This window comes from Armigeres subalbatus, chromosome 3 (assembly GCF_024139115.2).
Source record: "Armigeres subalbatus isolate Guangzhou_Male chromosome 3, GZ_Asu_2, whole genome shotgun sequence".
Taxonomy (NCBI): Eukaryota; Metazoa; Arthropoda; class Insecta; order Diptera; family Culicidae; genus Armigeres; species Armigeres subalbatus.
The window spans coordinates 380,341,640-380,364,984 of record NC_085141.1 but is presented as its reverse complement, the minus strand read 5'-3'; the positions used below and the strand labels follow the sequence as shown (position 1 = coordinate 380,364,984).

General features: G+C 39.9%; 1 protein-coding gene across 1 annotated transcript in view; it reads left to right on the top strand.

Moving 5' to 3' along the window:
- The window catches only part of LOC134226627 (senecionine N-oxygenase-like), a 30,504-nt gene extending 25,692 nt beyond the window's left edge, over positions 1-4,812 (top strand). The window contains exons 2-3 of the mRNA XM_062707513.1: positions 3,197-3,764; positions 3,830-4,812. Coding sequence (XP_062563497.1) covers positions 3,197-3,764; positions 3,830-4,533 — 1,272 coding nt within the window. The 3' untranslated portion in view covers positions 4,534-4,812. The remainder of the gene's footprint in view (positions 1-3,196; positions 3,765-3,829) is intronic.
- The last annotated feature ends 18,533 nt before the right edge of the window (positions 4,813-23,345 follow it).

Below are 23,345 nucleotides of genomic sequence, written 5' to 3'. Positions count from 1 at the left end.
ATTAGTTATCAGTTTGATGTTATATCAAATAATTTAGAACTCTACAGAAAAACGAGATAAAAATATCAAATCAATTATGAAGATTAAAACTTTAATATGATTATAAATTAAATTATGAATTCAATATGATGACTCCAAACCTAAGAGCACTCGCGTATTCAAGAGCACCCCGTTCAAAACGAAAGCCAAGCACAACTATCATTTTTATTATTCCAGCAGCTAATTTGAGCCCACCCACGCAATCTAACACCATTGCTAAAGTAAAGTAAAGGCGTATGTTGAGGTCAAAAAACGTATCTTTAAAGTTACAATCAAATGGTGGAATTGAATGATATAGTTCTTGCCTTATGGCAAGTCAAAACCTTTGTTATATGACTTATGTTATATGTCAATACTTGCGGCTCATGAAGGCGGATGTGGTTGACTATTCGTGTTAAGAATTGGGCTTAAAATATTTCATACATATGATTTTGAATAAAAGCACTACAGTTATTTACTGAGCTCTTGCGGGTGAGGCGAAAATGTTCTAGTTGCGAAATAGTGGAAAGAGAGGTTTGAGTCAATTGAAAATTTACATTGCGACTTTTACTCATACCAAAGATTACTTATGTGTCAGGCTTTCGTTACTGGCTAAAGCCAGATTAATAAAAGCATCCAAAATGATAAGTATGATGTCAATTGAAATTCATCGTGCTTTTAAACGTTTTTGTTTCTGGGCTAAATTTAATAAATGCATCACTACGTGAATGCTTCTCCGCTTATCATGTACCTCTGTGATGGGTAGCAACGCTTTGAAAGTTAAGCAACCACAAATGGCTTTTTGTTTATGAAATGAAATAATCTTCTAGTAGGAACCAGGTTATCAACCTCTAAAATGCCATTTCTAGAGCAATCTTCAATCGAAAACTGCTTGCCTTTGCAAGGGGTCATTTGTTGCCTTCATAAACCAAATGAGATGGCAACTACTGCTGTTTGCTTCTAAACCCGGATTAAATTTCGTTGCAATCTCGCTTTCGCTTTTGGTCGGACATGGGGCCCTCCGTAGCTTATAATGGCATGCGAGCAAAGGTCAGATGCGTGGCTTCAAAACAGATAATGCTTATGGTGAAATGTTTTAAATCCCGATTCAGAATAAAAAATTTCGGAAGCTTTCTCAATTTTGGCTTGCCACATGATTTAGGGATTTATAAATGGTAATTTGACTTCGAAGTTTCGCATTATCGTTATTTTTGGTAACATCTGAGTGCAATTGCCAATGAATATTAAACTCCTTTTTGTTTCAGTACTGCCAGTCGAATAAATATAAAAAAACAACAATCTTCACCCACATGATCTCTGCGTTTTTCAAATTGTACATTGCACTTCTGATGTTATCTCATTTACCGCTAATGCTCTACGCAATCTAGAAATAGTATGCCTATTTCGTCACCTTGCTAGCTGGGTTCAGAAATTTATGTCTTTCTTCTTCGTTGATATTCATTTCCCGCAGTATAATTGGCACATTGAAGCATAAGGCACTGTCACAGTTGTTAGCTGCGAGGTTTCTTAGCCAAGTTACCATTTCTGCATTCATAACTCATTATGTTAACACGATGATACCATTATACTCAGGGAAGTCTAGGAAATTTTTTAACCAGAAACCTAGAATAGGCACGAACCTTGCCACTTTCAGCATGGTCTTGCAATATAGCAATATTCACCTTACAATTAGGCTAAGGAAACCACCAATCAGTTTATCCCTATATAGTAGCCACATAATTATTTACTTGGGATTAAGGTTCTCCGCCAGAAATTATTCAAACGCTCAGAAACACATTAAGACCGATTCACAAGTTGTTCATCAGTGTTGGATCTCTTCGATCGGAATGAGTTATGAGTATTCTTTATAATGATACGACCGGAAGGCACTAAGCATGCATTTCATCACTTCCATCCAGGGTACCCTCCCTGATTGTCTTACCTACACAATGAACAACGATAAGGTCAATCATAGTTGGTGTCCCTTGCACAAGCTCTACCGATGATGTAGATACAATCGCCAAATTGTTGCTTATTAGCTCTTCGATGTCGGAAAAAATAAAGAATGCTTATCCACAATTTCTTTCCAATGTTCCGTTCGATAGACTAACTTCGCTATTTGCAATTAATTTTACTAGCAGCTGTCTTAGCAAGCAAGAGTACTCAATAGGTCTAGTTTCGTCCTCGCACTGCTAGCGTACAATCACTTTGATGGTGTACATATAACGACTTTGTCCAACAACCACGATGATGATAATTCGCGATGTTGCTGTCGAAACACTTGTATTGTCCAATAACTGCCGGTATATGTTCTATCTACCCCCTAGGCAGTCGTGCACAAATAAAATACACTCAATTATGTTTTTTGGGGTCCCAGGTAGCCTTGCGAGCGAAGTCGTAGGATTGCCAATTCGGAGATGGCGAGTTCGATTCTCGCTCCGGTCTAGGATGTGTTCGGGTTGGAAGCTTTCTCTACACCCCGGGCATAGTGTATCCATTGTACTTGCCACACAAGTTTCATACTCACTCATGCAATGGCGGGAGTAAAAAAGCTTTCAATTAATAACTTAGGGAAATGCTAATAGAATACTAAGTAGAAAAGCAGGCCAAGTTCCAGTTGGAATGTAGGGTCATTGAAGAAAGAAAGAAAGAATTATGTTCTGGACCTACCAAAAGCTTGTATATAAAATGCGAAGTAGTGTTTAATCGGACCCATTTTTTTTACGGCTTCAGTTTAAATGGGTTTTGCAGCTACCACGCCGAATCACGTAAAAATAAATCCAGTGTAGTAAATGATTTCCCATATACTATTGCAATTTCGGTTTTGCACTCACTATAAGACTTCGTTCGCTCTTCCACCACGTACATATATCTGCCACGTTCGAACTGAGGATAGAACTCAGCTTCTCGGAACTGCAAAAGCTTTGACTCTCAAACGTCAAAAATGTCTCTTATCGTGCTTACGGAATTGTTATACGGGTGGTATTCTATAGATGCCTTCTACATTCTACAATCATCACCGATTTGTTACAAGCTGATAGCGGAAGGAAAATTTTTCAAAACTTTCTCTCACTATGATATCTAAGGAGCTTTATCATACCAATCTATAGGCATTACGCTCCAGCGCTATTAGATCTAACAATCTAACTGAAACCATGAACACCGTTTTCATTTGCAGACCAACGAAAAGCAACGCACCTACTGCGTGATTGGTGCGGGAACCGCCGGGCTATGCGCCGCCCGCCATGCTCTCCAATCGGGTGGCGAAGTGACCGTATTCGAGATGGCGTCGCAGTTGGGAGGCACGTGGGTGTTCAACGAGGAGGTGGACAAGAATGAGTACGGCATAGATGTACATTCCAGCATGTACAAGGGCTTGAAGACCAACCTACCCAAGGAGATCATGGGCTATCCGGATTTCCCGATTCCGGAACAGGACAGCAGCTACATTCCAGCGGAGGATATGCTGAGATTTTTCCAATATTTTTCGGATTACTTCGGAATTACGGAAAGCATAAAGTTCAGTCACTACGTGATAAGAATCAAGCCCACCAAGGACGAGAAACAATGGGAAGTAATTGTTCGAGATTGTCCGAATGATCAATTGAAGACATTCTACTTTGATTACGTGTTGGTATGCAACGGCCACTATCACACGCCCAGGTTACCAAACTACCCTGGGATACATTTATACAAAGGAAAGCAGATGCACAGCCATGATTATCGATGTAACGACCCATTTGTCGGTTAGTTGTTTTACACTTGATTTACTGAATAATTTGACTACAATGACACTTTTTTACAATTTTAGGCGAAACAGTGTTGGTGATCGGAGCTGGTCCCTCAGGTATGGATATGGCGTATGAAATTTCCAAAAAGGCCGAACGGGTTACTTTGAGTCACCACTTGAAGGACACACCTAAAACGGTGTTCCCAGATAACGTCATTCTAAAACATGACGTAGCTCGGTTGACCGAGACCGGTGTGGTGTTTGCGGACGGAACATCGCAAGATTTCAGCGTTATTTGCTACAGTACAGGGTACAAATACACATTCCCATTCTTGAGCTGTGATTGCGGAATTATTGTGGAGGACAATTATGTCCAGAAGCTGTACAAACACTGTATCAACATCCGTTATCCGACGATGGCTTTCATAGGATTGCCGTTCTATGTTTGCGCGGCCCAGATGATGGACTTGCAGGCTCGATTCTGCATTAAGTTCTTTAGTGGAGCGAAGCAGCTGCCTTCGCAAGAAGAGATGGAAGCCGATACCAACACTGAAATGGAGGAGCGCTGGAGTAGAGGTATGAAGAAGCGTCAGGCGCACATGATGGGACCACAAGAGGATCGGTACTACGACGATTTGGCACACACAGCCGAGGTGGAGCCTATCAAGCCGGTAATCAAGAAGCTGCATAAACTTTGTGCCTTCCGGTTCAGTGAAGATTTGGTCAATTTTCGGAAAGATAAATTTAGAATTATTGACAATGAAACTTATGTAAAAATAAATTAGTATGATTAGTGTGATAACGAATTTGATATAGTGTAATAATCAATAATAACAAACAATTAATATTTAATTATGAGAAGTAAAGAACTAGCTATGTAACTATAAAAGTGAAACAGGGGCATAATTCATGAACGCTTCCTAAGTTGTATATACACAATAGTTTAAGATTGTTCAATTTTTGAAATAATAAGAGAAAAATCAATGATGATGGTGCTTATAACATTAGGCTACTTCCATGTAATAAAATAAAATACTAATAAAACTACTTATTAATTCAAACAATGAACGCATTAAAATTGATGATTAAATCCTCTAAAGAAGATGAGTTTGAACTATTCTTTTCCACTATTCAATTCTCTTGGCTCAACACATGGAGTGCAACCAACATGATTTTATCAATGTCATACTTAAGGTCACTCCTGACGGAATCCAAGATTAAAAGGGCTCGCGTTTTCGGGGGCACACCACTTGATTCAGAGGCGGCACACAACTGTCATTTTTGTTGATTTAGTTTTGCTGCGTCGCAGCATGCGTGAAATAATAAAATTGACAGTTGTGTGTTGCTTCCGTATCGAGTGGTGTGCCCCCGAAAACGCGAGCACTTTTAATCTTGGATTCCGTCAGGAGTGACCTTAAATCGAGCCATTCAGCAATACTTCCATTCCACAGTTCTGACTTTTTTTGCCTTACTTGTACAACACAGATTAAAGTGGTTACCTCCAATACATTTTTCAAATCAATATCTTCCACATAATGTACATACAGGAGTTAGGCAAAATGATTGAGATAGGCAAAATTTGACCCAAATTCAAATCCTTATAACTTTTTGAAAAATTGATGAAATTGGACAAACCCGGAATCATTCGACGGCTAATTTAGTCAAGATTTGGGAACATGCACGGTCACGAATACTGGCCACCGGACACCGGATTTTCGGAGGCCATGTCAAAAACACATTTTTTCTGCCGCTCGTATTTTTGTGTGGTTTGAAGTTGCATCGATAAACACTATTTTCCTTGAAACTAGATCTTATTGAAAATTGAATGCGGGCGGTAGCGCTAAGATCCGTTGAAAAACATCCGAGATATGGCCATTTCAGTATACCTGTTTCCGGATACTATGGTCAATTATGTATATCCTTCCAATCACGTATATATTATCCGGTACCATATCAATATTGGTATCAAACTTCAAGATTTTTCATGGAGATGCTTCAGGAAGCATATGCAGGACGATCAGTTGCCCTGACCACTCCACTATGGGGCGGCTCCTTATAAGTAGGTGGCCGAAAATATTTTCATTTCATTTCTGCAATATTTCACACTTATATCGTAGATTATTGTCTAAAAGATGTGAAATACTTGTTTTGCAGGTCGTTATTACTTCTAAGGTCTCCAAACTCCCTGGAATACAGACCTTTGATCTCTATGGAATATATCCCTTTTATCTACGAATGTCTCATGTACACAGCAGTCTATAGATGTGTATTTTATTGCAGCGCAGACCTGTAGAGTTCAAACTAGAAAATTGTATACTGTTTTTATGTGAATTGAGTTGTACAGATGTTCTAAGTTGCACAAGGACTCCGTCAAATACAGGCCATTGCATCTACATACGTAACAGGTTGTCTTTGTAGGATTTTTCAGATTGGTTCAGGCCCTTAACCCGTAAAACAAGTAAAGGGAATACAATATAAAGCTCTATTAAAGCTAAACGAACTCCATGCAATAAAAGCTTCAAGATATATAAGTATACTGCAACAACATTTATTTATTCATTATGTACATGAACATCCTCAACAAAATCATCATTTATTTCTTCAAGATCGATTAAAATATCTGCTATGGTATATTTTCTGTACTCGAATCTGTTGTATTGCAAGAAGTTTCAGTCACTAAAAACTTTGAACATCTTCTGGATATTCCAGATTAGATTTATTTTGAAGTCGCTTACCTAAGTTGAGGGAGCTTATCAAAGGATCCGACGAGTTCATAGCACGAATGAAAACGTCATGTAAATTTTCTTCTCTTGAGGCTTTCCTGGCATGATGAGTCCGACTTTTTTTAAGTGCTTGTGTTGACACTCAGCTGCTTCTTCAGCCAACATTCCAAGTGGTGCTGGTGAATGAATAATTATATCCCCAGCATGGGCAAGGACTTTATGCACCGTAGCAGGAATTTTATACCAATCATACAGCTGCAAATATAGCCGGTAGGTTGCTTTACAATAACTGTCTAGCTTTTCAGGATTGATTGGCTCTTGGCAGTTTATCGCGATCAGAATGTTCCAGAACCGGTGAATTAGCTCTTCGTTGACATTTAATGCTTCACTTAACAGATTTGGATTCGAAAACGCTCGTCGACAAATGTTTCCAGTTGTACTTGATCCTGCTCCACCTTGCCTTGGCTGGTCGACTCTCACACCAAAGCTATCATAAAGCCTTTTCTGTATAAGTTGTTTTCTCTTCAAGTACGCTTCCTTTAATATCTTTGATACCTGCCACTTTTAAAATCCATTCGGTAAGATATGTGAAGAAGGCACTCGAAAAATCACATCCATGCATGTAAAGGAGATATTCCATAAATAAGTGTCCCTATCTTTGGTGTATATCCTTTTTCGAACTCCTAGAATATTTAAAAAACAAAACAGTTTTTAAAAATTACAAATATTTCTTGAAAAAATAATACCTCTAGGCTTGTCATGACATTTGGAGTGGCTTTACAAATTGGGCAATTTTGCATAGATGACGTACCAGTTATGTAATTTAGAACTTTACCATCCACCATGCTCATGACAAAATCGAAGTCAACCAAAACATATTTCTCCTGCTCCAAATCGATCTTAACTGGAACTAATTCACTTAGTTCTCTCTCTATGGTGTTTTTGCAATCGATCACAACTTGCTTCGATTCCTTCACAAACTCTGGCATAATTGGTCTGCAATAACGAATACTTTGTGGGGTCAAATTGGACCAGAAAATATGTTTACGATTACTTAGTAAATGCAAATGTATTGGAGTCGTTGTCACTGAAAATACATCTGAATCATCTTGTTGATTCGTACCTGGGAATGGTATTGCGAGTATCCCGTAGATCCGTCCATACCCCAACTACTTAAAAGGACCATTTCGACGAAGTCCTGGTTATTTTCATCCATATATTGATTGATTTCGTGTTTCAATGATTTCACTATTCGTTCTACAGTATGTTGCATTAGCGATTGTATTCTAACCTAAAAGAAAAATATGAATACATATATTATGTGGGAGAATCGGGTAGCCCCTCGGCAAAAATGTTCGAAAAAGGACAGTTCTGATCAAGCCACCGTACTGGTGACCACGTATGTGCGTGTTATTATTCAATTACTTTAAATAAAGATATGATTTTGTTATTCTCTCAACTCTAAACCGTTCCATTCTACATGGGGGCTCAACCGGAATGGAGAGTTGTTGAGACAGTGCGCTGTAATTGAAGTGTGATTAAAATAATTCGCGAATACGAAGTCGCGAATCACAAGTGAAACGAGGAGAATCGGTCGATTCAAGATGGAGGGCGACGTTGCAATTTTGTGCGACACGTTCACCAAGCTTGGCATACAACGAGAGTGCGAAAAACGAGGATTGCCGATGACGGGAAATAAAACGACCATGGCGAAACGGATCATCACTCACGACAAGACGATGGCTGAAAACGAAGATGCTTCTGAAGCTAACGACGCGGCGCAAGGTCGCAATCACCACGACGAGGATGTAAAAGTTGGAAACGATGAACGACGCGCCGACGACGACGGCTCAGTCGACGAAGTTGATGATGATGACGGCTTGAACGACGAAAACGATGATTCCAACGACGACGCCAATAACGAATCGGATGACGGCGAATTTTTTACACCAGCGGCGATTAGAAAGAGAGAAACATCTACACCGAAGAGAATTCCACTCGCACAACAGGAGCAGCGACCATACTCATTCCGTGATGTCGAGGACAGCATCGAAGCGTTTGGTGCAGACGACGGACAGGATGTGAAAATTTGGATGAACCAGTTCGAAGCTATGTCGAAAATAGCATTCTGGAATGACGAGCAGAAGATGTTTATGTGCAGGAAAAAGTTGGTCGGAACGGCACGGAGATTCGTATTTTCCCAGCGCAACTTGACAACATTCTCGAAGCTAAAGACTGCCCTTGTTCGTGAATTTTCCCCTTTTGTACGGGCAAGCGATGTCCACCGTGTGTTGGCAGGACGTAAGAAGAAGTTGACGGAATCGACGCGAGACTATGTGTACGAAATGCAACGAATTGCCCTCGCGATCGATTTAGATGAGCCTAGCATCTGTGAGTACATCGTCGACGGAATAACGGATGACGAATTCCATCGATCCCTTCTGTACGAAGCCAGCACTATCCGTGAGTTGAAAGAGAAGTTGCTCAATTTCGAGAAAGTACAGCGGAAAGCGGAACGCAAATCGAAGCCTGACGACGGCGTCTGCCGAAAGAAAGAGCGCACAAAATCAGAATCAACGAAGAGCGGCAAGTTCGACGCGAAGCGCAATTGCTTCAACTGCGGTGAAGCTACTCACGTAGCAAACGAGTGCCCACAAAAAAGTAACGGACCGAAATGTTTTTGTTGTAACTTGTTCGGTCATCTGTCAAAAGATTGCAGCAAAAAGAAGGAGAAAAAGGAGAGTGACAAAAAAGTGGTATCCAAAGTGAATGTGGTGCAAGCCGACGGCAAACCTTGTTTGACAATAAAGTTGTTCGGTTGCAACTTTTCCGCGATAATCGATACCGGGAGTGAAATTTCGTTGATTCGGCGGGATTTGTGGACTGATTTACCGGAATCCTGTCCACCGTTAAGAAAATCATCGATGAAAGTACGCGGCTACGGTGGCAAAGTGAACATGGTTTGCGGTGAAACAGATCTCGACGCCAAAATTGAACATGAGAATTACTCTATGCGTTTTTATGTCGTGCCGGTCGACGCCATCGACATGCAGCTGTTGATTGGAATGGATTTCCTAAACAGTGTTGATTATTCGATTACTCCCGACGGTGCGCGTGTGAAAAAGTTTTCAACAAAAGTCGGAGATCAAGAGCCGTGTGATGCCAAATGGATCCGTCGTGTGGGGTACATTGGTGAAGACGAAATTTCGGTACCGTACAAATACCGCGAAGAAGTTTTGGAATTAGTTGAGAACTACAAGTCGAGTGAGTCGGCGGTTGCAGCCAATGAATTATCGATTAAACTAAAGGATAACGTTGTCGTGTGCGAAAATCCACGTCGCTTGGCGCAGTTGGAAAAGGAAGTGGTGAAGAGACAAATCAGTGAATGGATGGATAGTGGCATAGTACAGCCATCCGAAAGCGAATATGCAAGTCCGGTTGTGGTTGTTCCGAAGAAGGACGGATCGTACCGTGTTTGTATCGATTACCGCGAACTGAACAAAAAAGTGGTGCGCGACAAGTTTCCGATGCCCAACGTAGAGGAGCAAATCGATCAGCTTTCGGGAGCTCGCGTTTACACGACGCTCGATCTGAAGAATTCGTACTTCCATATACCAGTGGATGAAAATAGTCGCAAGTACACCGCGTTCGTGACGAGTGACGGACAATATGAATTCCTTCGAGCATCGTTTGGATTGTGCACCAGTGGTAACGCGTTCAATCGATTCATCACCACAGTGTTCAAAGATTTGATTAATGACGGGTCGATTATGGCATTCGTGGACGACGTCATCATTCCGTCAGGTGATGAAAACCAAGGATTAGAAGTGTTGAAACGTGTACTGGAAGTGGCTAAGAAGGCTGGATTGCAGTTTAATTGGAAGAAGTGTGCTTTCCTGCAACGTCGAGTGGAACATCTCGGTTACACAATTTACGATGGTCGTGTGGAACCGGCCCCAGCGAAGGTCGAGAAATTGTTGCGTTTCCCGCAGCCGACAACAGCGAAGCAACTGCAACGGTTTTATGGACTAGCCAGCTACTTCAGGAAGTTTGTTCCGGCGTTCGCAAGTATAACGCGTCCGCTTTCAGGTATGTTGAAAAAGGGAAGTTTATTTCAGTTCGATGACGATGCAGTGTATTCCTTCAACCACGTTAAGGAAATTTTGGCTAGCTTCCCAGTATTGCGTATTTTTCACCCTGATGGCGACGTAGAAGTTCATACCGATGCCAGCAAGGAAGCGTTGGCTGGTATTCTGATGCAAAAAGCAAAGGACGATGGGAAATTCCACCCCTGCTATTACTACAGTCGATTAACCAATGGTTCCGAAAAGAATTATCATTCCTACGAGTTGGAAACGTTGGCTGCTGTCGAATCCGTTAGAAAGTTCCGCTGTTACCTACTTGGACGGAAATTCAAAATCATTACGGACTGTATGGCCTTCAAAGATTCGATGTCCAAGAAGAAGCTTAACCCACGTATTGCAAGATGGGTCGTGGATCTCGCTGAGTTCGACTATGAGGTTGAACATCGCCGTGGAGATAAGATGCCCCATGTTGATGCTCTGTCCAGAGCAAGTGTAATGGTCATATCTGCACCAATTGTCGCCAAGGTTCGTGCGGCACAGAAGGACGATGAAGAAGCGATGACGATTCTATCTAGTTTGGAGCAAGGAGATAAGGTAGATGACTACTCTGTGGACAATGGTATCTTGTACAAAGGTGATGGAGAGTCAAAAAGGATCTATGTTCCAGAGTCAATGGAGACAGAGATAATTCGGTCGGCACATGAAAGAGGACATTTCGGGGTCAAGAAAGTGAAGAAAAGGATCATCGCGGATTACTACATACTGGGACTGGAAGACAAAATCAAACGGTGTATAGCTACCTGTGTTGCTTGCATTGTTAGTGAGAAGAAACGGGGAAAGCTTGAGGGGGAACTGCACCCCATCCCGAAAGGTGATGTTCCTTTAGACACCTTTCATGTCGACCACCTAGGACCCATGCCATCTACAAGGAAGTCCTACAACTATATCTTGACCGTTATTGACGTCTTTACAAAGTTCGTATGGCTGTTCCCCACGAAGTCAACAACCGCAGAAGAAATGATAAAGAAGTTACGTGTTATCACCGATACCTTCGGTAATCCAAGAAGAATCGTTTCTGATCGAGGGGCCGCATTTACGTCGGGCTTGTTCACTAAGTTCTGCGAAGATGAAAACGTTGAGTTACATAAGATCGTTACTGGAGTGCCTCGTGGCAATGGACAAGTGGAACGTGTCCATCGAATCATTATTCCGATGATCACCAAGATGTCCATCGACAAACCGGAAGAATGGTTTAAGCATGTAGGTGACGTTCAGAAGTACTTAAACAACAGTTGGCAAAGAGCGATTAACATGACACCTTTCGAACTACTGATTGGCGTGAAGATGCGAACGAAAGAAGACCTCATCCTACATGAATTGCTGCGGAAAGAGATTCAAAAGTGTTTTGAAGAAGAACGGAGCGGGTTGCGGAGTATAGCGCAGAAGAACATCCAGAAGATACAAGAAGAGAACCAGAAGTATTATAATCTTCGCCGTAAGCCAACGGTGAAATACAAAGTTGGAGATCTGGTGGCGATACCGAAGACCCAGTTCGGTGTGGGCCTGAAAGTTAAACCGAAATTCTTTGGGCCGTATGAAATAACTGAAGCTCTACCCAACGATCGTAATGAAGTGCTCAAGGCCTGTGACGAAGCCGATGGACCTAGGAAGACGACTACTGCTGGTGACTGCATTAAACCATGGACACTTCCGGGTCGAAAGTAGTGTCAGGAAAGGCCGTGTGGGAGAATCGGGTAGCCCCTCGGCAAAAATGTTCGAAAAAGGACAGTTCTGATCAAGCCACCGTACTGGTGACCACGTATGTGCGTGTTATTATTCAATTACTTTAAATAAAGATATGATTTTGTTATTCTCTCAACTCTAAACCGTTCCATTCTACATATTATTCCATTTCATGGGAGATGGTCTATCTTTCATTACCTGTATTTTTCTTGCCGTTTTTTTTATGGAATCCAGCGGAGGAGAACATATCGCTTTCATTTTTTGTATCACTTTGTAAGTAGGAAATCTTGCAGGATTTTTTTTTATGTGTTTGTTCGTACACATATTTACTCATATCACAATCGAGAAAATATTCAAAAGTTTCTTCATCGGACATCATTCCATGAGAATCACTTAGAGTAGTGTACATTCTGGAAGCGTGATCTCGGTTTTTTAAAATATGGCCTATCACTTTCACCATACTCGTATCACTTCTGTTGTAGGCAGTTCTTCTTGCTCCCAGTAGCGCTTTTTCTATGGTATCCTCTCTTGGATCCATTAGCTCGTCATTAATTCTTCTGCGCTTCGTACGCTCACTTAAATCCTTAAAATTTTTTGATGGCCTTCCACGAGATGTTGAAGCCACTGGCTCAGCATGATAAAATTCTTCTAATTCAAATTCTGTGTCAAGCCATTCCTCATTATATGAGTCAAAGTAAGTTTTGGACCGGGATGCGGCCTGCCATTTTTTTCAAATTTCAAATGCAGATTTTTCAATTTTGTATGGAGTTGACTCTTTTTTGTTTATCTACAACGAAGCTTTGGCAGATATATTACAAAGCTTTTTCAACGCGATCTACCTGACGTCCCTCGTGAGCTCTAAATACTTCAATGAGTTGCCTATAATTCATGATTCACCAAATAATAAGTACAAACACTTCACACGATTTACCTTCGCAATCACAGCTCACTATGCACTCAGATAGACATTCATAAATGTTCTGTTTTTTTATTTCACCTAGGTACATACCAATAATTATCGAAAGATGTCCTTAGGTACAGACATTTTTGCTTCTTGTATTCACATATTGGATTTTAATTAATATCAAAATTTTACTTTTTATGAAATAATTTCAAATCAAGCCTAGAGTATTTTCGTAACCTTCAAGAGTATATTGTTTTTTTTTTTCATATTTATTTGCTTGATACTTGATAGATAATGAGTTGCCTCCTCTTGGTGAGCCTACGCCAAATGGAGTATCATATAGCTGCATAAGCTATCGTGTACACGGCCTACCACGAAGCCTACGACACTTTTCGTGTTATCTACTATCTCTATTTTAACTGTTCTTGATGCTCTTTTGTCATACGCATGGGATTTGTATCCAGCCCATCACAGTCTGCCGTGTATTATGAGAATAATTACATTTAATGTTTCAAAATTAATGACTTTTTTTTGAAAAAGTGATCGGAATCGCAGATTTGCAGCCATAAGCAGCTGGAATTTGTTTTAATGCCTTCTGGGAGGTCCAAAGAAAGTCGTAGTGGTAGTCGCTAAGCGAAACTTTGAGAAACTTTTTTTGTATGGAACTTTTTGTATGAAATTTTTTTTTTTTTTTCTTCGGGTCATTTTCGGATGTTTCACTACCTATTTTCCCATAACTAACCCGTTCTTCGCAAGTCCATGAAACAAGCTTTCAGAAACTTTTTAAAGAGTACTGTAGCCTACTGTAGCCGAAGATATTGACAGTTGAATAATGCATTGATTTTTCAAGAACTAAAAAGTGTCTGGCTCTAATGCCTATATCTTGATAACCATATAACTTAGAGTGCTGATATGCTGGGGTTTAATGCTCCAAAGCATTAGCATTTAGTAGGTCAACTTGAATTACGAATCAGAGAAAGTCGATTTTTTTTATTTTCGGGCACCTGATTCCCCATAGTGCACTCTGTAGTAGGTTCCAGGTGCCCCGGGAGAAGTGGCCAATTTGAAAAACGTTCAGAACCCTTTCAATATGGGTATCAAACTTCAAGATTTTTCATGGAGATGCTTCAGGAAGCATATTCAGGACGATCAGTTGCCCTGACCACTCTGTAGTAGGTTCCAGGTGCCCCGGGGGAAGTGGCCAATTTAAAAATCGTTCAGAACCCTATCAATATGGGTATCAAACTTCAAGATTTTTTGAGGTGATACTTCTAAATGCATTTTAGAGACGAGCTCGGTGGTCTAGTGGCTACCGCTTCTGCCTTATAAGCAGGAGGTCGTGGGTTCAATTCCAGGCTCGTCCGTTTCCTCCTTTGTATTTCTATCTTAGTTCTTTCTGTGTTTCACGTTATACCAAAACGATTCCTACTGTTATAACCTTCCACGCAATCCCAAAAACCTCCCGTGGCACCTATGATAACAAAACGTAGTGGAATTAAATGAAGTGTACTAAACTCGTCTTAGACGGTCGAAATCATTTTTTTTATGCCAGTTGTCTTAGAAATGCATGAAACGTCGAGATCTGGCGCTATCTAAAAAAATGAAAAGAAAAAGAATTTTTGGGACTTGGACTTGGGTTGGACTTGGAAATTAGAAGGGATTTCGAAATTTAAATAAAAAATTTTGTGATGCCAAATGTCTGAAAAATGCATGAAACGTCGAGATGTGGTGTTACCACGAAAAACATTTTTTGAAAAAAAAAATATGACTTTTTAGGACTTAAATTTTTTGGAACTTAGATTTTTTTTTCGAAATTAAAAAAAAATTGGTGCCAAATGTCTCAAAAATGCATGAAACGTCGAGATCTGGTGTTACCTTTTTTTATCAGGACGACTTGGATAATTTTTGGGACTTATAAGTGCATGAAACGTCAAGTCAACACCAGATCTCGACGTTTCATGCATTTCTAAGACATTTGGCATAAAAAATTGGGTTTCGGATTTTTCCTGTACCACAAGTTGCATTATTGGGAATATGTCGGTTCTTTACAGGATCATTATTTTACACGAGATCCAAGCATTTTCATCAAAGTGCAAAATTAATAGTTTGGCGATGACAGAAAGTTACCCTTCGGGTAGCAAAATCACATTCGTGCTGCTGAGTCCGTTCTGCGTGAAATCTTCTCCGATCGCTCTCTGCGGTATCCCGATCAAAATGGATCGCGCACGCCGGAAAACAGCTTTCTTGTATTCAATACAGTAAAAGCGTTAGCCCCGCCCCCCCTTTGTGACCTGATATGGGTGTAAATATGATGTGCACTCATAACGATTAACGAAGGGGTGAAGCGAATAAGATTAATTAATTAGATACAAGAAAGCTGCTTTCTGGAGCGCGCAAGCTATTTTGATCGGGATTCTACATAGAGCGGTCCCGAAGCATGGGAGACTGGAATTTCAAAGCATCCTGTGAAATTTTCCCGCAAGATGTTCAATTTGGTTATGAACTGTTATTGATTCAAAATACGTTTTGTTTAAAAGAGTAACAAAATAATTTTGAACAAGACGAAATTTTCTTCATAGTACGAAACATAATCGTTTGGCGTCTGTCGGTCTGAGCAACGGTCGCCGATGGGTGAATGCTGTGAACAAATTTCCTCTAAAGTAGCGTCTTTATCGATTTTACTGTCGTCGGCAGAAAGTGCACTTTTTTGCCTTTTTTGCAAGGTTCTTTGGTTTTGTTTTTGTTAGTATTTCATAGTCATTGAAAATAAAATCATTTTTTTCCGATTCGCCATTTTATACAACAGATCCGAGATTGATTTTCTTCAAAGTGCAAAATTAATCCTTTGGCGACGACGGACAGTTGCCCTTCGGTAGCAGAATCACAAGCGCGCGTCGAAATTGATGAAATCACTAACAGCAACCAAGCTACCACGGCGATGCCACCGAAGTAGGCCATTTTTGTAATCAACCATTTCTGTCCAGAAAATGATGATCCTGTGATCCAGTTTTCTTTCCCAAATGCGCTTTTCCAATAGCTAAATGTAACTAAACTTAATGACTTTTTGGTAAGACGCTACCACGGCGTGTGTATGGGGGACCTTTATGACAAAAAAATGAGCATCGCCAAAACTTTCACTACGTGGAAATATAGCTCTTCAGCTTTCATTTCGTGACTATTTGAAAAAAATCTACCGAGGGGTCTCGAACAACTTTTTTTTCGCCCTGAAACGGATCTTTGTAGTTGGAAGACCAACGATTATTATTTATCGCGTCCCATTTAAAATGAGATTCCTGGATTTTTTTTATTCCAATAAATCGTATATAAACTCAGGGCTACCGAAATTACCAAGTTATAGTCTAAATTAATAGTTTGTTGGAGCTCAAGCGTCAAAGTGCATGACGAAGCCGAACTCGATATATTTATGTTATCCCCTGCAAACAGCTAAGAAAGGCTTGGGTGGAGATTATGCTCTGCATCGTCATCTTATGCACATATAAACCCAATTCTTTCCCAAATATATACCAAAATTGAAACTTTGGTGGTAAATTTGATGGTAAAAAAATGGTAACTTGGCTTAGAAACCTCGCAGTTAATAACTGTGGAAGTGCTGATTCAACACTCAACTGTGAGGCGGCAATGTCTTAGTGGGGAATGTAATGCCAAAACGAAGAAGGAGAAGTAATGTAGATACACATAATTCACTTTTTACACTTTTTTTTCTGGCGTATCTTTGATTGTGTAACTTCAATTTATCACTAAAAACTATCCAACATGCTCATAGAAATCCTTAATACCTCATTCAAATAGAAATCAGATTTCAATTGATATACGGTAAACAGATGAGCGCAAAAATGAGTCATGCTAAGTGCACAATAAAGGCAAAAATGAAGTAAATATCTAGCTTTTAGTTTAAAATAAAATCTCTTCTGATTTCAACAAAAAGTGACATGGGTATAAAAAAAACTTAAAAATATGTACTGTATTTTGTCCTAGAGATCATATCGCTGCGATGCATAGTTGATGAGAATGAGTGATTCATCCAGACAAGCAAATTCATTTTACTACAAATGTTGTGGAAAACATGCAACATTCTATGATATTGCTCTGCGTGAGCTTGGAGAAATACTCATTCGAAACGATTATTTTCACTCGAAATTCATTACCAATTTAAAAATTAGTCCACTTTTCATTGTGTTGTCGCATTATTGCTATTTTGCTTTTGGCAATCACTTTCAATAAAGTTCAATTATTTGGTCAAGCCGAATACCACCAACATAAAACGCAAACACAAAACCTGGACGATCAGAACCAGGGTAGTTTTAGAAGTTTTTGGAGAAGAGTTTGAATTTTTAAACACAAAAATCGTGCTGAAGGGATGACTCTAATAAAATCTAAATTGCCTAAGAGTTCAGAAAAGTTAACCAGTAAACGAAAATCAATCTCCTGCCCTATGCATCAAATGCATCTTCTTCTAAAAAGACACTTATTTTCATGACTCTTGGTACAACCACCAGACTTTGAAGTAATCGATGAGCTTTACTTTTATTCATCTATCTAGTGGAAGAAATCTAGCTCAACAATGATCAGAAGCGTAATTTAGAAAAGCTTTACTAATTATTAAGCCCCGTTAATATTTATAAAAACTCCATAGAATAAAATGTATTCCTTATTTTCAAAACCAAAAATATCTTTATAAAACCAACCCGCATAGAAATGCCGAGGAAATGTCCAACCTAAACATTTCCTAGACCGAACCGGGAATACAACTCAGCCAGCATGGTCTTGGCATGCTTATCTCGGTAGGTTAAAATAGTTTTATATTATCTTGGAAATGTTATAAAAAATCATTAGGTTTTCAGAAATCGTTATGTCTTGAATGTCGGAATCCTGTCGTTTTTTGAGCTCAAACAATCAATTTGAAATTTCTCAATTATCTGGAATAATTTCTACGAATTTCGCTAATTTTCATTTAAGCTTGAGCTTGATTGACTGCTCGTAGTTGCTACTCCATTATGACCAGATCAGCTGTTCTTGCACAGGGAACCAACAGATGTTTGCTTGGGACTAGCACACATCTTCAATGTACAAGTACTGGTGATCTCATTTGTTAGGTCATACTGGCGCCTGCCACGTCAGAATGCAAGTCAATGTAGGGAAGGGGGAGGAAATGATGATGCAATCACTCGCCCACTGCAAGCCGAATATACCTCTGCACTTGCCACGAGTTCATGCGGAATTTGTTGGAATTTCTGGGTTAGGTTGGAGAGGCAGAGGTCCGTCTTGGTTAACGAGCTGCCAATGTGATAGATAGGAGAAGGTAACTGATGGATTTTCTAATTGGATGTAGGAAACGAGCTCTATAGTTCATTTCCAATTCTAGCAGATTACTGATAGAATACTCAAGTTGAAGGTATAGGAATAGTAATGGAAACGGTATGGAAGTCCATTTCCAGTTCTAGCGATTGCTAGAACATGATAAATAAAGAGAAAGATACAAAGTAGGAGAATGGAACGGACCTGGGATTGAACCCACGACCTCCTGCGTATGAGGCAGAAGCAGTAGCCTTATGACTACCAAGCCCGCTTTGAAACAAGAGAGATCACGCACTGAACTGATTAATTTTATTACCGGCCGCGCAGTGCAGAACACAATAATTCGGGCGACCGCACGATCGTTCTGCTGTCCGGAACATGATAGAACACGCACTGAACTGATTAATTTTATTACCGGCCGCGCAATGCAGAACAGAATAATTCGGCCGACCGCGCGATCGTTCTGCTTTCCGAAACAAGAGAGAACACGCACTGAACTGATTAATTTTATTACCGGCCGCGCAATGCAGAACAGAATAATTCGGCCGATCGCGCGATCGTTCTGCTGTCCGGAACAAGAGAGATCACGCACTGAACTGATTAATTTTATTACCGGCCACGAAGTGCAGAACACAATAATTCGGGCGACCGCACGATCGTTCTGCTGTCCGGAACATGATAGAACACGCACTGAACTCCGAATTTCGCTAATTTTCATTTAAATCCAAAAAGTATAAAATTGAAACTAAACAAACACTGTTAAAAATATTAGTGGGTTCAACCCTTGCGAAGAAGTATGTTTGCTAGCCAAATGTTGAACTTTATAATTTTGGCTCCGTCATGCTTTTCCATATTTGAGCCTTTGAAATTAGGTTCAAAATAAAAGTACATGAAGAATATTCATTCCTTGCATTTAATTCATGAAAAATAGTTAAAAAAATAAATGACGAGTCAACTCGTGAGCGACTCGTGACTGGCAGCTGGTATTAGATTAGAATGCAGGTTCCATTTGGAAAGGAAAAAAAAAGTTGTTCGGGACCCCCCGGTAGATTTTTTTAAAATACCCAGGAAATGAAAGATAAGAAGCTATATTTTCACGTAGTTGAAATTTGAGCCATGCTCATTTTGACGTAAACTACGTCTAAGGGGAAGACTCGGATACAGGGGGACAAATGAAAATTTCCAAATTCGAGACCGTCACGAAATCATGTAAGATTTTGAACTTTAATAGCGTCTTTATCTTCCGATGGATTTTTGAGATTTATATATCAATCTACGCGGAAATTCTCTACCAATTTGTCAATTATATTGAAACTTTGGGTTAGGACGTTAAAATAGGGTATCGGATCATTTTGGCAGCACCCTCTTTTCTTGCCCGCAAGAGTCACGTTTCGGTCGTCGCCGTTCAGTGCGGTTGGCTTTTGGACTTTGCTTTTTGTGCGGTGTTTCGCACAAAAAGTAGAACAATGGAGCCGGACCAGTGACCGCGGTCGAAACAAATGTAACGAAAATGCGTAATGTAGTGCATGGTATATAAAAAGTGATGCAGATAGGGGCATGTTTGTGCAGGCATGAGACGATCAATTGTTATCAATGCCAATGCCCTTGGGGAACGTCCACAAATTACGTAACGCTTAGAGGGGGGAGGGGGGTTGAGTGAAGTGTGACAATTCAAACAAAATTTTTAAATGATTCATATAAAAAGTTTGACATAGGGGGAAGGGGGGTTGAAAAGGTCCATTTTTTGCGTTACGTAATTAATGGACCTTCCCTTGCTAGTAATGCAATCATCGCAATGTAATTGCATAAACATGTTTATATTTAAAAACGACTTTGGAAAAATGTTTAGCATTTTTTTGCAAACTGAAAACTAATAAGGCCGTTACACATATTTATTAAAAACTAGCGAAACAAATGCAGCTTTATCCGGATGTTGAAAATGCCACAATGAACTATTTGCAGCACCGCACTCTTGATCATTTTTCGTCCGTTTGTTTTGTTTTCCTCAACAGCTGTTTTCCTTCCCCAAAATAGTATTCTAATGATTTTTTACATTTCCCCGTTAAATCACCATTTTTTTGTATGTACAGTGATCGTTCGCTAATTGGGGCACGACCTCACCCCAACTAGCGAATGCCGTTCGCTAATTGGGGCGGTTTGACAAGCGTCAATGTTGTTTACTTTTTGCATTGAACAAAAGAAAATTTTACGCGCCAGAAAATATCGATCCCGCCAAACACGGAAACAAAACGTCAACGCGTTTTTGACATCACATTCTGACGTTTAGCTGCTTTTTAATTGGGTTTCGCCCCAATTAGCGAACCCCCAACTAAAAAGCGCCCCAACTAGAAAAACCCCAATTAGCGAACGTTCACTGTACAAACCTTGTGGATCCCAAAACGAATCGATTAGGGAAAAAATCTTGCAAATCGATCAAGCCGTTCGCGAGTTAAATCGTCAGGAAGGAAATCTCAACTCATTTTTATTATATAGAAGATTATGGTCTACGCAAGGTCAAGGTCTACTGGCCTCCGACTCTCCGCAAAGTCAAGTGGGAGGGGGTAATCTTCTTCTTCTTCTACTGAATCGAGCGGCGTGAAAATTTGAATGCAGAGGTCTTTGGGGCCGGGGAAGGTTCTTAAGATGGTTCGAGATCCCTCTCCTCTTTGAAACCTGGCTCCTATACAAATGAAACACCAATTTCATCATAACTCGAGATCAAGCAAATGGAACCAAATCTGGCGTGTGGAGGAAAGAGGGGCTCCCGTACAAATGAACCAAAAATTTCTGCATAACTCGAGAACTAATCAGAGAATAAATCAATTTTAGACGAAATAATGTTCGTCGGGTCTGCTAGTAAAAAATAAATATAAAAATGTTTAAAAAAAATGAAAAAAAAACTCCTCGAATTTGTTAAAGAAATTTACCTGAATTTTTTTTGTTGTCCCTCAAATTGTTATTTTAAGCAAAACAATGCGAAGGGGGGGGGACTTATTTTAAAAGATATTTATATCGGCCTAATAATATTTTGTCCAATTAAATGCGCGCCTGAATCAGAAGGATTTAACTTTGATTCAGGAAGTGTTATTACAGGAATGAATCATGCGGTACTTATTGTACACGACAAAAGCTTCGGAACGCATACGTTCTTGAAACGGGCTATATGAGTTACAATAGAGTTATCACCTTCTTGATCCCTGATTCAAAAGTCTTGCAATGATATTAATAAAATGGTTGCACGAATATTTTATCCATAGTGACACTCAGTGTTGGTAGAATCATACTCAAATCTGAATCATCGAGGTTTCATGCACGAGCTAACTCACCTGCGATTCTGTAGGGGGAGCATCGCGCTTGAGTTTCTCGGCCAGAATCGCATCGCTTCGCTCAATCACCGAAAAATGATTTCGTTTTAAAAAGCGTCAAAACGCAATCGAGGCGTAGGGACACGGCAGGTATTTCCGTCCATCGTCATAGGGGCTAAAACCATCGAAAGCAACATCCATTTGCTAGAGCTCCACTATAGCAGAACGTATCTCCTGTGCTTAAGATTTGATACGAATGAGTTTGTCAAAAAAGTGTCTCCTTTATTGGTTTTCGAGACTATGACGAAAAGACGAAAATACCTGCCTTAACCCTATGTTTTGTTATATATGCAATTATTAGCCATTGTTTTAGAAGAAAAACAGTTAATCCAATGCATTCAACAATGAAGAACACGTAAATATCATGCAATGATGCAAATTGTGATTCGAATTATGAGCAAATCTCTGGGCCATGATTCTGATGGGATTTGACTCACGCATGGTTTGAATCGCCGATGAGATTTGAGATTTTGAGATTTTACCAACACCGGTGACACTGCCAGACAGTGGGAGTTAGATTGTAATAACACACACTCCCTCTTTTCCCGTCCGCAACGTTTACTACTCGCGCGCATCACCACCAAATTAATTGGGTTTTGGTACATGATTGACATTTTATGATTTCTAGTGATGCACGAAAAACAAGATATGCCTATGATTGGAATGTTTCTGAATAATAAAAGTTGCAAACGGAAAATATTTCTATTGAAATATTTCAACAAATGCTTCAAAACCCAAATAAAAGGCAATTCGGATCCAAGAAAGGCATCATTACCACTGAGGAATAAATTTGGGTTTTCATAGTAATTTTTTTAAACAATTATCGTATCCAACAATTTTCATATCTTAAGATACGCTAGTTTTGTTCGAAACCAGTGACATAAGTAATCAAATGAATTTTCTAAAAATATTCATGTATGATGGCACTACAATCCTCAATGAACAAACTGTCTTACGTACTTTACGTTGGGCGGTTGTGTCTTGTACATAACCCTTCTGATTTTTTTGTGATAATATTGTTCTACTGAACACGCCGTAGCTACCATCTGCTTTATACATAAAAATGAATTTCTGTCTGTCTGAACCTTATACAGTAGACGTTCGATAACTGCAAGTCATTTAACTGCAATTCGATAGTTGCAACAGTTTTGCAGTTATCGGACCGCTAAACTTCAAACTGGTGTCAATCTCAATGACAGCTGCATTGCGCTGCACATTTAGATGCACTTTTATTGCATCTGACGTCGATTGACAATGGTTTGACGTCTAGAATGCGTTGCAGTTATCGAACGGCATTCGTTAACTGAAAAGTGAAAAATTTGCAGTTATCGAACGGCTACTATAGACTCCGAAAATACTGAACCGATTGGCATGAAAATTTACATACAAATTGTAGGGTTTTAGGGGCCGGGGAAGGTTCATAAGCATTGTTGGTAGAATCATGCTCAAATCTCACTCACC